General features: G+C 47.0%; 1 protein-coding gene across 1 annotated transcript in view; it reads right to left on the reverse strand.

Moving 5' to 3' along the window:
* LOC109313669 (ras-related GTP-binding protein A) overlaps positions 1 to 12,259 on the reverse strand; it is a 19,719-nt gene extending 7,460 nt beyond the window's left edge. Inside the window, exons 1-5 of the mRNA XM_019540340.1 lie at positions 12,162 to 12,259; positions 8,742 to 8,841; positions 5,939 to 6,005; positions 4,980 to 5,202; positions 712 to 807 (exon numbers count right to left, since the gene is read on the reverse strand). Coding sequence (XP_019395885.1) covers positions 712 to 807; positions 4,980 to 5,202; positions 5,939 to 6,005; positions 8,742 to 8,841; positions 12,162 to 12,188 — 513 coding nt within the window. The 5' untranslated portion in view covers positions 12,189 to 12,259. The remainder of the gene's footprint in view (positions 1 to 711; positions 808 to 4,979; positions 5,203 to 5,938; positions 6,006 to 8,741; positions 8,842 to 12,161) is intronic.
* Between the last annotated feature and the right edge of the window lie 426 nt (positions 12,260 to 12,685).

Consider the following 12,685-nt stretch of genomic DNA (forward strand, 5'->3'; position numbering starts at 1 on the left):
ATCTCACTTTAGAGGTCTGATAGAGCTAGCCCTACTGTGATGGAATTCTACTTATGGACACTTCCATACAAAGTGCAGACCAATGGAGAAAGCCAGGGCAAATCAGTACAATTCAAACTTTGAAGTCCCTTATTCAGGAATTAAGCTTAGCTAGGTAATGCACAGCGAGTCTTCTTTGAGAGAGACAGTTAGCTGCCTGCAGTATGGCAGCAATTAATACATATGGAAGGATTATTTAAAAGTGTGTATCCTGGACCAACTCCATTCAGGCATGCTGTAGGCTGAGAAATTCTCTAGATTTACAGACTGTAGGAGCTCAAGGTCTCTGAGCTCCTCTGAAGTCACTGTAACTGCCTAACAGGCTGACATCCAAAGGTTCTGCCACCCAGGCAGCTAGTCTCTCTGCTCATTAAGACCAGACTTGCTTTTCTGAACACAGAATATCACAACCATCATTTGATCTCTACTTGGCTCAGGTAGTGCCATCACACCAATGTTGGAAGGGAAAGTAGCCCAGCATTTTAACTGGCATCAGGTCCCTGCCTTGAACTGCCTGCATGGAACCCACCCATCTCAGAAATGATTTCCAAGTTCCAGAACTAGAAGCATTTAGTCCAGTTACATAACTTCACAGCAACTGCCCACAGAATTCACACAGAAAAAGAGCTTGCAGGAAGACATGCCCTAAAGAGGAAAGGAAGCCATACTAACCTTGTAAAGGGTTTCATCCCAGATAGATGTTCTAAAGCAAGCACATTCCAGGGGACGGGATAGACGCCTTAGGTCCTCCTCTCTCTCTTTAAAAATCTGGGAGAAGAGAAGTTGATTATTTCCAGATAAGCAAATACACTACTGCTTCTGGTGAATATTCTTGCTGTAGTAATTTCATTATATTCATCGTACCAGATTTGCACTTCAAAACACAGCACAAGTCTGTACAATACTTTCAGGGCTGAGAAAACTGAGGATCCTGCTGGCCAGTATGGAAATATACCGAGAGAGCTATGACAGGGACAGAGGACTAGAATAGCAGGAGCTATAGAGGAGAATAGCGGCTTGGGCCTGGAACAGCAGGTATTACAGATCATATGTAAAACAGACTAACAAAACCATACACGCTCAGTCTCCCCAGGAGCTTCCATGCTGCCTGTACTACCTCTGGCCACTATAATGATCTGTTGCGTTAAATTGCTGGGATTCCAGAAACATTCAACCTTCTGGAGCTGAATAATCTGTGGGTCCAAAGACATGTCATAGTAAAGCCAATGAAAAGAACTGTTGTTTTTGAACCCCTTAAAAGAGGGATGGGCAAAATGCGGTCCGTGGTCCAGATGTGGCCTGCTCGGCCATTCTATTCAGCCTGCGCAGTCCCTACAAACATTTAGAAAATTAATATTTACCTGCCCCTGGCTGCCTGTCATGTGGCCCTCAATGGCTTGCCAAAACTCAGTAAGCGGCCCTCCACCTGAAATAATTGCCTGCCCCTGCCTTAAAAAGTGCTGCATTACTGAAGTTGATATAAGATAAGTACTGTTGTACCCATGATGTTCTAGACTCTAAGGAATATGCCAGAAACATATTCCTCTACATATTTGGTTTTCAGGCAATATCTTTTACTATACCAACCGTACAGTTAGAACCCAAGGAAAAGCATTTTGTGCCCAAATGCTGGTTTAATAGCTCTCACATTCCTATAATTGGTCCAATTACAGATATCGTGTGACAATTCTTGCTGCTTACATGAGGTAAATACAACCCACTCCTGCAAAGCCCACTTCCATTCTGCTCATAACTAATGCTTTTATTCTGACCTCAGTTATTTTTAAACTTTCCAGGGCATCAAAAAATACAAACAAACAAGGGAAGTGTAAGGAAGGGGAAAACAGCTATGTAAATCACACAAATGGCCAGGTCCCATTGACTTCAACGTTAAAGGCATCAGTTAAACCAATTTAAACTTACCTGCTCCAAGCTATTTGTACCTTATTAAGGTTCCTTTCCTTGTTACTAAGAGCCCCTTGCCTTTAACAGCTCTGACATTGAGAGGACCTAGTCACTTTCATGTCAGTTAACAGCACAGCCCCAAGAGCAGCTAAGATGAGCTACACAGTAGTCTCCAACCTTTTTAAGTAGGAGATCACCTTTGGCATTTAAATGCAACCAAGATCTACTGTGCGCTACTGTCCCCCACCCCCTGGCCAACAGGTAAGTCTCTGGGGAGGGAAGGGGGTGCAGATCAAGGCAGAGGGAGAAAAAATTATTTAGGGGCACACCTTCCCAGTAGGCAAGTTCCACACAGCCGGAGCCCTACTCAACTTACCCCTGCTCCTGCCACTGCAGCACTGCTCCTCACTGCAGGGGCTTCAATTTAGCCCCTGTCCCTTCCCTCCTCCACAAACTGACCTGCTAGGCTGGAGCTTCACACCTGCATGCACACAGGCACTCAGCCCCCCCCACCACTCCCGAGCCTCGGATTGACTGCAAGAGGCTCCAAGATATACCAGTGGATCGAGATCCCCTGGTGGGTGACCACTGGGCTACATGGTGAGCTGCGCATATAAAATCTTCCAGAAGATACCATATTAACAAATTAATAGATAAAAAAAACAAATTATAAACTAAAATCAAATACTTACTATAACATTTTAATTTTATTTAAAAAAATAATTTTTGTCCTGGTTTGTTTTTGAGTATTGTATATAAAGGTGATTGCATAATAGCTCAAAATAAAGTCTTACTCTTGTATATTGTGTACGTGGAGGGGTGGGTGTGTGCCTGCATGGGGGGGGGAGGGGCTGCCTGCATGCTAGGTCCTGGGAGCCAGCTGGGGGTGAGAGGAGGGAGGGACAGGGGATGCTTGGAGCAGAGCTTACCCCACAGTGCAATCCATTCCCCCTCATCCAACTTGCAGCTGCCCTCACAGTGCTCCATATGCAGCCAAAACCCTCTGGCACTTGCTGCCCTGGCTAGAGCAACTCTCCTGCCTACATCCGCCCCAGGCCTGGCCCCAGCCAGCATGCAGCTTCCTAGCAGCACTGCTCCTGCAGCCACCCTGGTACTCCTTGGCTCCTCCTCCCCTCCAGAGGCAGCTCCTCCTGCCTGCTGAGCCACAACAGGCAGCAGATAGTGCAGAGAAGCTGCTGGGATGCACACCATACCCAGCTAGGCAGGGGGGAAGCTGCAGCTGGGTAGTTCCTGCCCCAGCGTGCAGGGCTCCAGTTCCAGCTTCTGGTTGCCTTCCAACCACTGGCCACCTGCAGGTGGCTGTTCATTGCACCAGGCAGAATGGGTGGAAGGCGAGGTGGTTGGGAGCTGGAGCCCCATGCCTTGGGGCAGACACCACCCAGCTGCAGCTCCCTCCTCCACCTGGCTGGGCACATGGTGCTCAACACACATCCCCAAAGCTTTCCTGTGCTACCTGCTGCTCAGAACAGCGCAGAAGGGGCAGGAAGAGAAGCAGTACTCAGGTGGCTACTGTAGAAGCCCTGCCAGGAAGCTGAGTGCACTGGCTGGGTCTGGGGCAATGCCACTGCCAGGAGTGGGGAGGTACAGGAAGGAGCGTGGCGTGGACTGCCCTGGGTGGGATGTGGCCCCAAGTGAAGACCTGCAGGTGCAGCTGCAGGCCAGACATGATCAACTGGCAGGACAGATCTGGCCCGTGGGCCATATTTTGCCCACCCCGGCTTTGTCCACATTAAATCCAGTGGACAAAAATCCAGCCTGCTTGTTTCAGCCATGTTTATAGGACAGGTAGTCTCAGAAGTAGAAGCTGGCAATTAAAGGCAAGAAAGATGACAAGTGGGTGGCGGCCAGATCAGCTATCTGGTGGGGATCAAGAACATTTTGATTCCTCTGAGGTTTATTCAATCTACAGAAATGTCCACTTAAGGAGGGGGATTCTTAAGACATATTGGCCTGAAAATGAGCCCAACGTGAAAGCCAAGCTGTACCACAGCACCTGGCTTCCAGATTTCTGAAAGGCATATACCACCACCTTCTGCCTTCAGTGGCAGGGAGCAAATATTCCCCAGACACCTCCTGAACTGTTGCATAACAATGTATATATACTGTATCTGTTGGATACTAAATATCTACCATGTGATTTGGGACTGCTTTCAAGTTGGGTCAGTCATTTCAGTCCAATTACATGGCACCTCTGACCCAAAATAGTCTAGCAAATACTTCAAAGCAGTTCTTATAGGAGATGCAGTACTTCCAATTCATGCAACTGTGTGACTTTACACCTCCACACTCTTATCTCAGGGAGTGGCTAGAATGCAATAATACCAAGATCCATATGCAGAAGATTTAACAGCTACTGGATCATAGCCTGAAATACCAGGCATCATGGCAAAGCACAAGTGTTTTTTGCTTAACTAGTTCCACGTCCAAGACAATCCTGAATTCTGTCTAACCCAAGCAGGCTCGCTTGTTGTTTTACGCACGGGGCCACCTTGCTTTATTCAGAGTCCTTCTTTACACAACTGCCCAAACAGAGAGAGGAACACAAGAGCGTTAGAGCTGAACCAGCAGCCTAGAAGTGAGGGTTTCTATCCCTCACAAAAAACCCAGCAACCCTCTATACCATCTAGCCCTCTAAAGTACTACAGCAATACTGAATCTTCTGGATTTCTTTCCCTGCAGCGCTCCCAAGAGCTAGTAAAGATGCTACAATCGAGCATAAAGTAAAGTAAAGACCTGCCAGAAGGTGGATTAAAAAGAAATTATTAATTTGACTCTACATTACATGGGCCAGCAGTATCTGAAATGGGCAAAGAGTAGTGTGGGGAGAGTACACTTGGAGGTTGCAAGCAATTCAAAACGTTCAGAGGCTTTCTTTAAACAGCTGAACAGAGTCTCTGGAGAAAGTGTTGGTAAGGATGCATTCAGAAAGAGATGACAACAGCATTGTGTAAGATAATAACGCCAGTATGCTGTTCCCAAGAACTTGCTAATAAGGCAACAAGGAAGCTCCTCACCAGATCACGCTGATCTTCCTGTACCAGATCCATCTTGTGCACTAGGCAGAAGATCTTGGCATCGGGAGAGTTCTGGAGAATGGCCTCCAGGCATGACTGGTAGTAATGCATGTCCTTCTCCAACTCGCGGCTCTCCACATCGAAGACATAGATCAGGACTTCCACATTGCGGAAAATGTTATCCCGCTGGCTGGTGAAGTAGTTCTCCATAAAGGTGTCCTGTCTGAGAAAGAAATGCATAGTTTCCAGTTACTTTACCTGTGGCTGAATTACCCAGAAAGTCTACAACATCTGAAGATTTAGCTATTGAGACTGCAGCTGTCAGCACCAAAGCCCTATACTTATCTGCAGAGCAAGTACAGCACAGGTAATATACTCTTCTCCTAACAAGATAGGCTCAATCCTGATCAACTAGCATGCAATTTATTATTTAGGAGACCAACTCCTTCCATCAGAAGTCTTTAGCCTGTATATATCCCTATTGATATTGCCAGTAAATGGAACTGTTCATGGGAGAGCTGCCCACTAAGAGCCAGAGGTTTGTTACCACCCACCTGTTCATTTAACTTACTATTAGTTTGGTCCAGTTTGAACCAGTGACCCAGACAGAAGTTCTACACTCTATTTCTAATAATCATCTCTCCAGTCTAGAGTTTGCCCAAACACAAAGCTAAGGTGTATCAACATAGCAGAAGGCATCAGTAGACAGTCTTATTGCCCATCACACAGATTCTGGGTCATCAAGCTAGCTTCTTCTACCCAAGTTCATGTGTACATTTTGTAAGCTGCTACTTACAAAACAGGTGATGTAAGCAAGTAAGTCATCATAAACAATTCATTTAATTTGTTCAAAAAGAAGAAAGCATTCCAGCACCATTGCAGATAAAAGATGGGCCTCCTGCTGCTTGGTGACCAGGGCCACCCCGACAGTTTTCATTTGGGAAAGAACAAATACTTACCCACCACAGTCCCACAGATTTAACACCAAGTTTCCTAGAAATCGAACATGGGAGTGCTCGACATCAACTGCAAAGAGATGATAAGCTTATAAATGGTGGCACACGCATCAAATACACAACAGATGGAAGTGGGGGTGGGGGCAGGACTACTGGTTTGCTACCATCCCCCATGATAAAGAAGTGATACAGGGCAACATGAAATCTTGTACCGCAAGAATGAACTCCATTTAACTGGCATTATTGGGTGTATTCAGCTGGGGGGTTAACACCACAGGTGTCCACACCTCACTGAGTGAACTCAGGGCTGCCTGCCTTAAACAGGGATCCAGGGATTCCCCAATAAAAAAAATTGCAAAATTCTTTGATTAAAAAACCTATGAATTCTCTGATAAAAAACCCCCAAATCCATGATTAAAATTAAAGGCCCTCCACAATCTCCCCAGCCCTGCTGGTGCCCTTCTTCCCCACCATTACAGCCCCCCCAGTCCTCCTGATGCCCCTTGCCCCCCATCCACAACCCCTGCCCTCAGGCCTGCTTGTGCCCCTTGCCCCCCACCCACAGGCACTGCCCCCCAGCCATGAGGCCAGGGACCCAGGTCCACAGCTCCCTGTCCCCAACAGAAGACAGATGCAGAAGAAGCACAGAGCCAGCTCCCCCACCGTTGCCTGCTGAGGGCTCGGGCAGGGGCAGGGCCAGCTCCTGGGGTGGCCATGTGCCCCCCAGTTCTGTGCAGGGAGCAGGCTGCAGCTCCCACCCTGCGTCCCTCATGCAGGGCCTCTGTAGCCCTGCAGGCATGAGCCGGCATGGCTGGGAACAGCAGGGCCACATGGGGATCTCTTCACCCCCACACCGCCCTGGAGACATGCCTCCTGTGCCTGTTGCCACTTTGAGGGGTACAGCCCTGTGCCGCTTCCCCCAGTGCAGCCCCGTGCACAAAAGGTGAGTCACTGAGGCAGTACAGGGTGAGCAGCTACTAAGAGATCCCCATGCAGCTCCTCTGTCCTCATCCATGCTGGGTTGCAGGGGAAGGAGGCAGGGTGGCAGGGAACAGTGGCAAGCAGCCACAGGATCACTGTTCCTTGTTTCCCTCCCCCACAACCCAGCTTGGCTGAAGACAGAGAAGCAGCCTGGGGATCTCCTAGCAGCTGCTCGTCCAGCACCGCCCCAGCAATGCGCCTCCTGCACACGGGGCTGTACTGAAGGAAGTGGCGCGGGGCTGCACTCCTCAAAGTAGCAGTAGGAGCAGGAGGCACATCGCCAGGGCAGCAGGGGGGCAAGGAGACCCCCATGTGGCCCCACTGTTCCCAGCCATGCAGGATCGTGTCTGTGGGGTTGCAGAGGCCCCGCACGAGGAAAACAGGGCAGGAGCTTGAGCCCACAGCCTGCTCCATGCAGAGATCTGGGAGAGCGGGTCCCCCCCCGCCTCCTGAGAGTGAAAAATATAGTGTCCAGCTAGCTACATGTGGACTGCCCACAGCGCTATCGACTCAACTAGGCTCAGCACCTTCACGCGTTGCTTCCCTTAAGGGCCCACAGCGACCCTAATGGTCCACATGCAGCTGGCCGGGCACTCCATGTCTCTCACCAACACCTCCACGCTCCTGGCCAGAGTGCCCGGCCAGCTGTACATGGACCGCGAGCAGCACTATGGGGCCTTAATGGAACCTGCACATGGTGGTGCCAAACCCAGTTGGGCTGATAGCACCGCTGGAGGTCCTATCCAGACTACAGAGTGCTTTGCAAAAGCAGGAATTCCATGGGATTCTCTGCTAAAAAAGAAAATCCATGTTCTCTCTGATAAAAATGGGAAATCTGTGGTTTTCTCTGTTTTTCTGTGGGAAACGGAAAACCCGGATCCCTGCTTATAAGATACCAAGATACTGCTCTCTGTGGAACATTCAATATTTAATACCTTAACCCCTTTAAGGGATTAATACCTTAACCCCTAAATTGTGTTATGCTTAAAACCAGGGTGGTCTGGATAAGCACAAGCAGCTTTAAACTGATAGTGCTAGAAGGGAAATGTTAGAGAAGGGGAGGGGGAATAATGGGGCATTTAACATTTTTTAAAAGATCCCATCATTCTGACATATGAGGAAACTCCACTATAAGTGTATGCATCTGTCACACAAGACTCTTACAGCTCTTCCCCAGTGAGGACAGTAGATGGAAGAAAGCCATACTGGGACCAAGAACTGCTTACAGATCTTTAAATTAATGACCCTACAAAAAGGGGAAGACAATATACTAACACGGGCTAATGAGTTGCGCTGCAGAAGTCAGAGGTCCTTATGTCGAGACCACTGATGCTATCTGCATAAGCAGCACAGCGACTGCTGCCAAAGAGCAGCATGCTGCCATGGAGAAGTTGGATCCTTCCTCCTCAGCAAAAGCCACCACGATGAACTTCTGAACACCTTTCTGAGTACAGACAGGGTCAATCGAAAAAATCCACCTGCCTCAACATTCAAGTCATTTTCTGGCATACAGTTTGGAGGGAAGGATGAGATGAGTCCACTGACATATGCCATCTTTTATGAACAGGTAGTGCTAGTCTCTAAATTTGCTGAAAGTAATTCCCAAGCCTTTTCTTCTTCATTTAATCTATTTTTGCTCAGCTTTTAGCTGAGCCACCCTGGAGGAGCCTCCATTTGCAGGAGATGCCCTATTCTACTGCATCTACAGAAGAGGGAAAGCAGCATTCTCAAGAGGTAATGGCCTCACACCCATTTACAGATGGTTTTAAATTCAGCCAGAATTCAAGAGCTGACGCTGTATGATTCAATCAGAGAGAGATCTTACTTGTAGCACCGAGACGCCGCGTATCCCTGGCGATGTAGTTTGCAAAGATAATGGATCTCATGCTGGTCTTACCAGACCCACTTTTCCCCATCAACAGCACCTGGGTAGGGAAAAAAAGAAGAGTTCTCCATGAATCACTCTCTCATGACTGAGACACTAACACTGCAGAGACAAAAGGCCTCAACATGCAATTTGATTTGGTTGCACTGGAAAAAGATGGTAAAACTCTTCAACAGCTGGAGGCAGTGTGGTCTTAACTCCTTTACATCGTATTAATTGGTTCATTCATTGTATATAAGCTATGAACGTCTATAGCTTATTGCCAATTTATATCCTGTCCATTCACCCAACGTGCCTTGGAACAATTCCCTCCTTCTTGGGTTTTGCCTTTCTTCTCTCTCCCCAGTCAGGTCTGTCTGTACAAGCTGTACCCACTGCTCCTTGGATGAGGTGCCCTAAGCCAGAGATTAGTAACCTATGGCCTGTGGGCTGGATCCAGCCTGCAGAGTTGGGGGGTTCTGCAGCATTTCTACGAGAGGGGGCTTCACCTGGGCAGCAAGAAGCTGGGGTGGGGAAGGTAACTGCAGCACCAGCTCTGGCAACACAGGCTGGATTGGAAGCAGCCAGCACTTGGTGTTTAGCTCTGTTAAGGCAGCTCCTTGCACACACCCCTCCCCCAACTCCCACTGCAAAATGTTGCTTACCACTGCCTTAGATCTAAAAGAACAAAAAAAAAAAAAAAAAAAAAAAAAAAAAAAAAAAAGAGCCATTGAAAAGTTCTCTCTCATTTCACTGTTCCCGTGATAACCCTCAGCTTCCCCTATACAAGTAGCCATGGCCACACCAATCAGCACTCATTTCTCCTACACACACACGGGGAGACAGCTCTCCACAAAGTTTACAGCTAGATTTCCAGTATCCAATGAAGATCTGGGTTTATTTTTTTAAATAGCTTTTAGTCTTTCACTTCCCCAGACTGTTCATGCCCTCCCCAAAGGCACTAGCATTGAATGTGAAGCCTGGCTATTCTCAGTCTGAGCACCACAACTCAAGTAAGCCAACAACAACATAACACATTCCAGACGTTTACAAAAATTGCTTGACTACATATGATCATGTGCCTATTCAGTGCCCTCTGTCACTGTGTCCCTTCTGATTATCTTGTCCTATTAGTTCAAAAGACTCAATTTCTTTCCCCAAATGAAATGCAATTGAAGTCTTGCTCTTAGCTGCAAGTGTTTTAGAAAATAAGAAGTACAATGTGTGTCATCTACGCACCTACTGGGTAAGTATAATATATGTGCCTTAGCTGGTATTTTGCAAGTTAAGACAATTTCTTGCCTATCACTTCTGTTGCACCAAACTTGATTACAGGCATATACCTTAAGTGCATAAATTAGTTAAGTGCACAACATCTGTAGCCTGCTGTATAACTTTGCTGTGCTGCTGTTAACTGTATATGAACTACCTGCCTGCTTTGTAACAAGTTCTAGTTCTTTAACTATTTCAGAAAAGTGCAGGGGAAGCAGCTGTCAAAGGGCTGCTATCATAAGCCTTGAAAATGGTGGAGCTGGTCAGTTTGAGGGCTGCTAACCCCACAGCACTGACAGCAATGTGTACTCACTAAGAATTAGTTACAGCACTGTCAGTACCTTGATATTAGCAGGACCCAAACGGTTGAGTTCCCATCAATTTCAAGGCTTTTAATATTAGCCTAGAAACTGACTAGTAAAAGCTTTTAAAATGAGGGGAATAACGGTCAGTTTCAGGGCAGCTAATATCACAGCACTGTGAACGTTTGAAAAATGCATAATGTTATCCACGTTGTGTACATAATGTGCATCCCTTCCATTAAATTGTAAGTCAGTCCTGAAGTGATGCACTTCTACAAGAGTACACTAATTTGTAGGCTGGAGGGCCAGTGCAGCTTGAGAACTCTAAGCTACTATACAGATTCAGTTCTAGTTTCTTGCTTCCAAAGCCCCAGGAGAGCAAGAAGCAGCATGCTCAACTTATAACTGGAAGGTGGGGGAAGAATGTAGGAGAGTCACTTGAATGGCTCTGCATATTGCCTAAACAATTTTAGAGCAGCAGAGACTGGGTCACAATGTCAAAAGAACTGCTGATTGAGTTCCAGTTGCAAGGCCAAGCTCTGCCTTTGACCCTACTCTGAAATCCTACTGTAAACAAAGGGGTTATAAGGGGGCAACCAGGCTGGATGTGGCCTGTAGACTACATGTTATTGGCGGCAGAGTGAACACCAGAAAAACAACCACTTGACTCTCAGATTCAAAAGTAAGCCTGCAGAGCTAGCAAGCTGAAAATAAATGCATTAAACTGAGCCATTTAGAATCTCACTCTGCTAGTTTATAGTCACTTCCTTGAGTAGTTATAAGTGAGGCTCAAGTTCTCTCTCGGTAGTTCTGAACTCAGTTATGGTACGGAATTGATTCATCTACTCTCAAAGCATAACAGAGTTCAGAAGAGCTAGGGATGACAGGTCTTAGTGGGCTTTGCAGCTGGGGAGCTATTTTTTCCACGGACAGACAGGATATGGAATACCTCACAGCTTTCCTGAAGGAAACCTCTCAAGTCATAGTGCATGTTCTCTTAGCTACACAAGGGATGACAAAAGATAGAAAAATTTCTGCTTTCATTTGTCACAATGAAAGACTCCTTCTGGTGCAGAAGTGTTTCTGTGAACCTTAGGCTGACAGTAGACACAGACCTATCTAGTTTTAAAAGAAGCCTAAGCAGGTGTTAGATTTCACCATCACCCTACAGTGACTTTTCAAATGGACCAGATATTGACATGTGGTAGAACATATGATATCTGACCTAAATACATGTACACAGTTGCATTCTTCTAGTAGGTCTTTTGAGCAATTCTTGCACGTTTGTCATTGATTGCTTATACCTCCAGTTGCAAGTGGAGAAGCTATTTCCACCACTGGAACCTGATGTCTCCATAACCAAGTCACGCTTCCACACCCCATCCCTTAAGGGAATTACAGCTCACCAATGCACATTCCTTCATTTGTAACTTATCAAGCATGTTTCAACAAGTACCCAGGGACTGGGTCTTGACACACCTACTCTCCTTACACAGGAAGAGGCACACAGGAGGTCAGAATTCAGTGTCATTTGCAGTGGCTTCACGCATATTTTTGGAACAGTCACCATGAAGGGTTATGCTGTGCAGAAGTTCAGTTGTTCTGGTTACAAAATTATTTGATATTCAATTTAAATTTTGCTATATAGGCTAGTCAGCCGATAACCAAAAAGATGACATTGAACTCGTGCAAGAATACAGTGCATTGACTTCTGCAAAAGACAGTGTCTGACAAATATCTGAATCAATTTCACCCACATTTGCTAATCTATAAAGCTAGAAGAGAGAGCGGTCAATTAAATTTTTACCTTTTTCTTCATGGCTGTGCTGGGCATCACCCACCTACAGAATAACAAAAGACACAAGCAGCCTTGTTATATTGCTCTGCTTTTCCTCCCACATCCAAATCTCATCTTACTGCAAAGCACGAAGAGATCCTTCAGCAAGGGAGAATTTCTCACGCAGCACTGACTACACAGCTGGTCAGGGAGGGCCGCCACAGTTTCGCCCTCCCTGAGCAACACTGGTGACAGCAGACTTTTCCCAAGGATCCTATTTAAAAGAAGCTCTGAACACACCGGTAATAAACACATCCCTTAATTAGACAATTAAACTGAAGCCAGTTCAATGGAGCCTGAGGGAAAGTAACGCCGTGGTGCTCTCAGTCCGCAGCAGCAACCAAACCTCCTCCCACACAGGCTGAAGCCACCGGTCCCCCGCCCCGCCGGCCTCAGCCAGCTCTCAGCACTGCCCCCGGGACGCCCCGCGCCGGTGCACGGTGCGCTACGCGCTAGCCCCGCCCCCCCATGACCGGTCACGTGCGGCCCCGCAC

This window comes from Crocodylus porosus, unplaced genomic scaffold (genome assembly GCF_001723895.1).
Source record: "Crocodylus porosus isolate Cpor-Errol unplaced genomic scaffold, CroPor_comp1, whole genome shotgun sequence".
NCBI classification, from domain to species: domain Eukaryota; kingdom Metazoa; phylum Chordata; order Crocodylia; family Crocodylidae; genus Crocodylus; species Crocodylus porosus.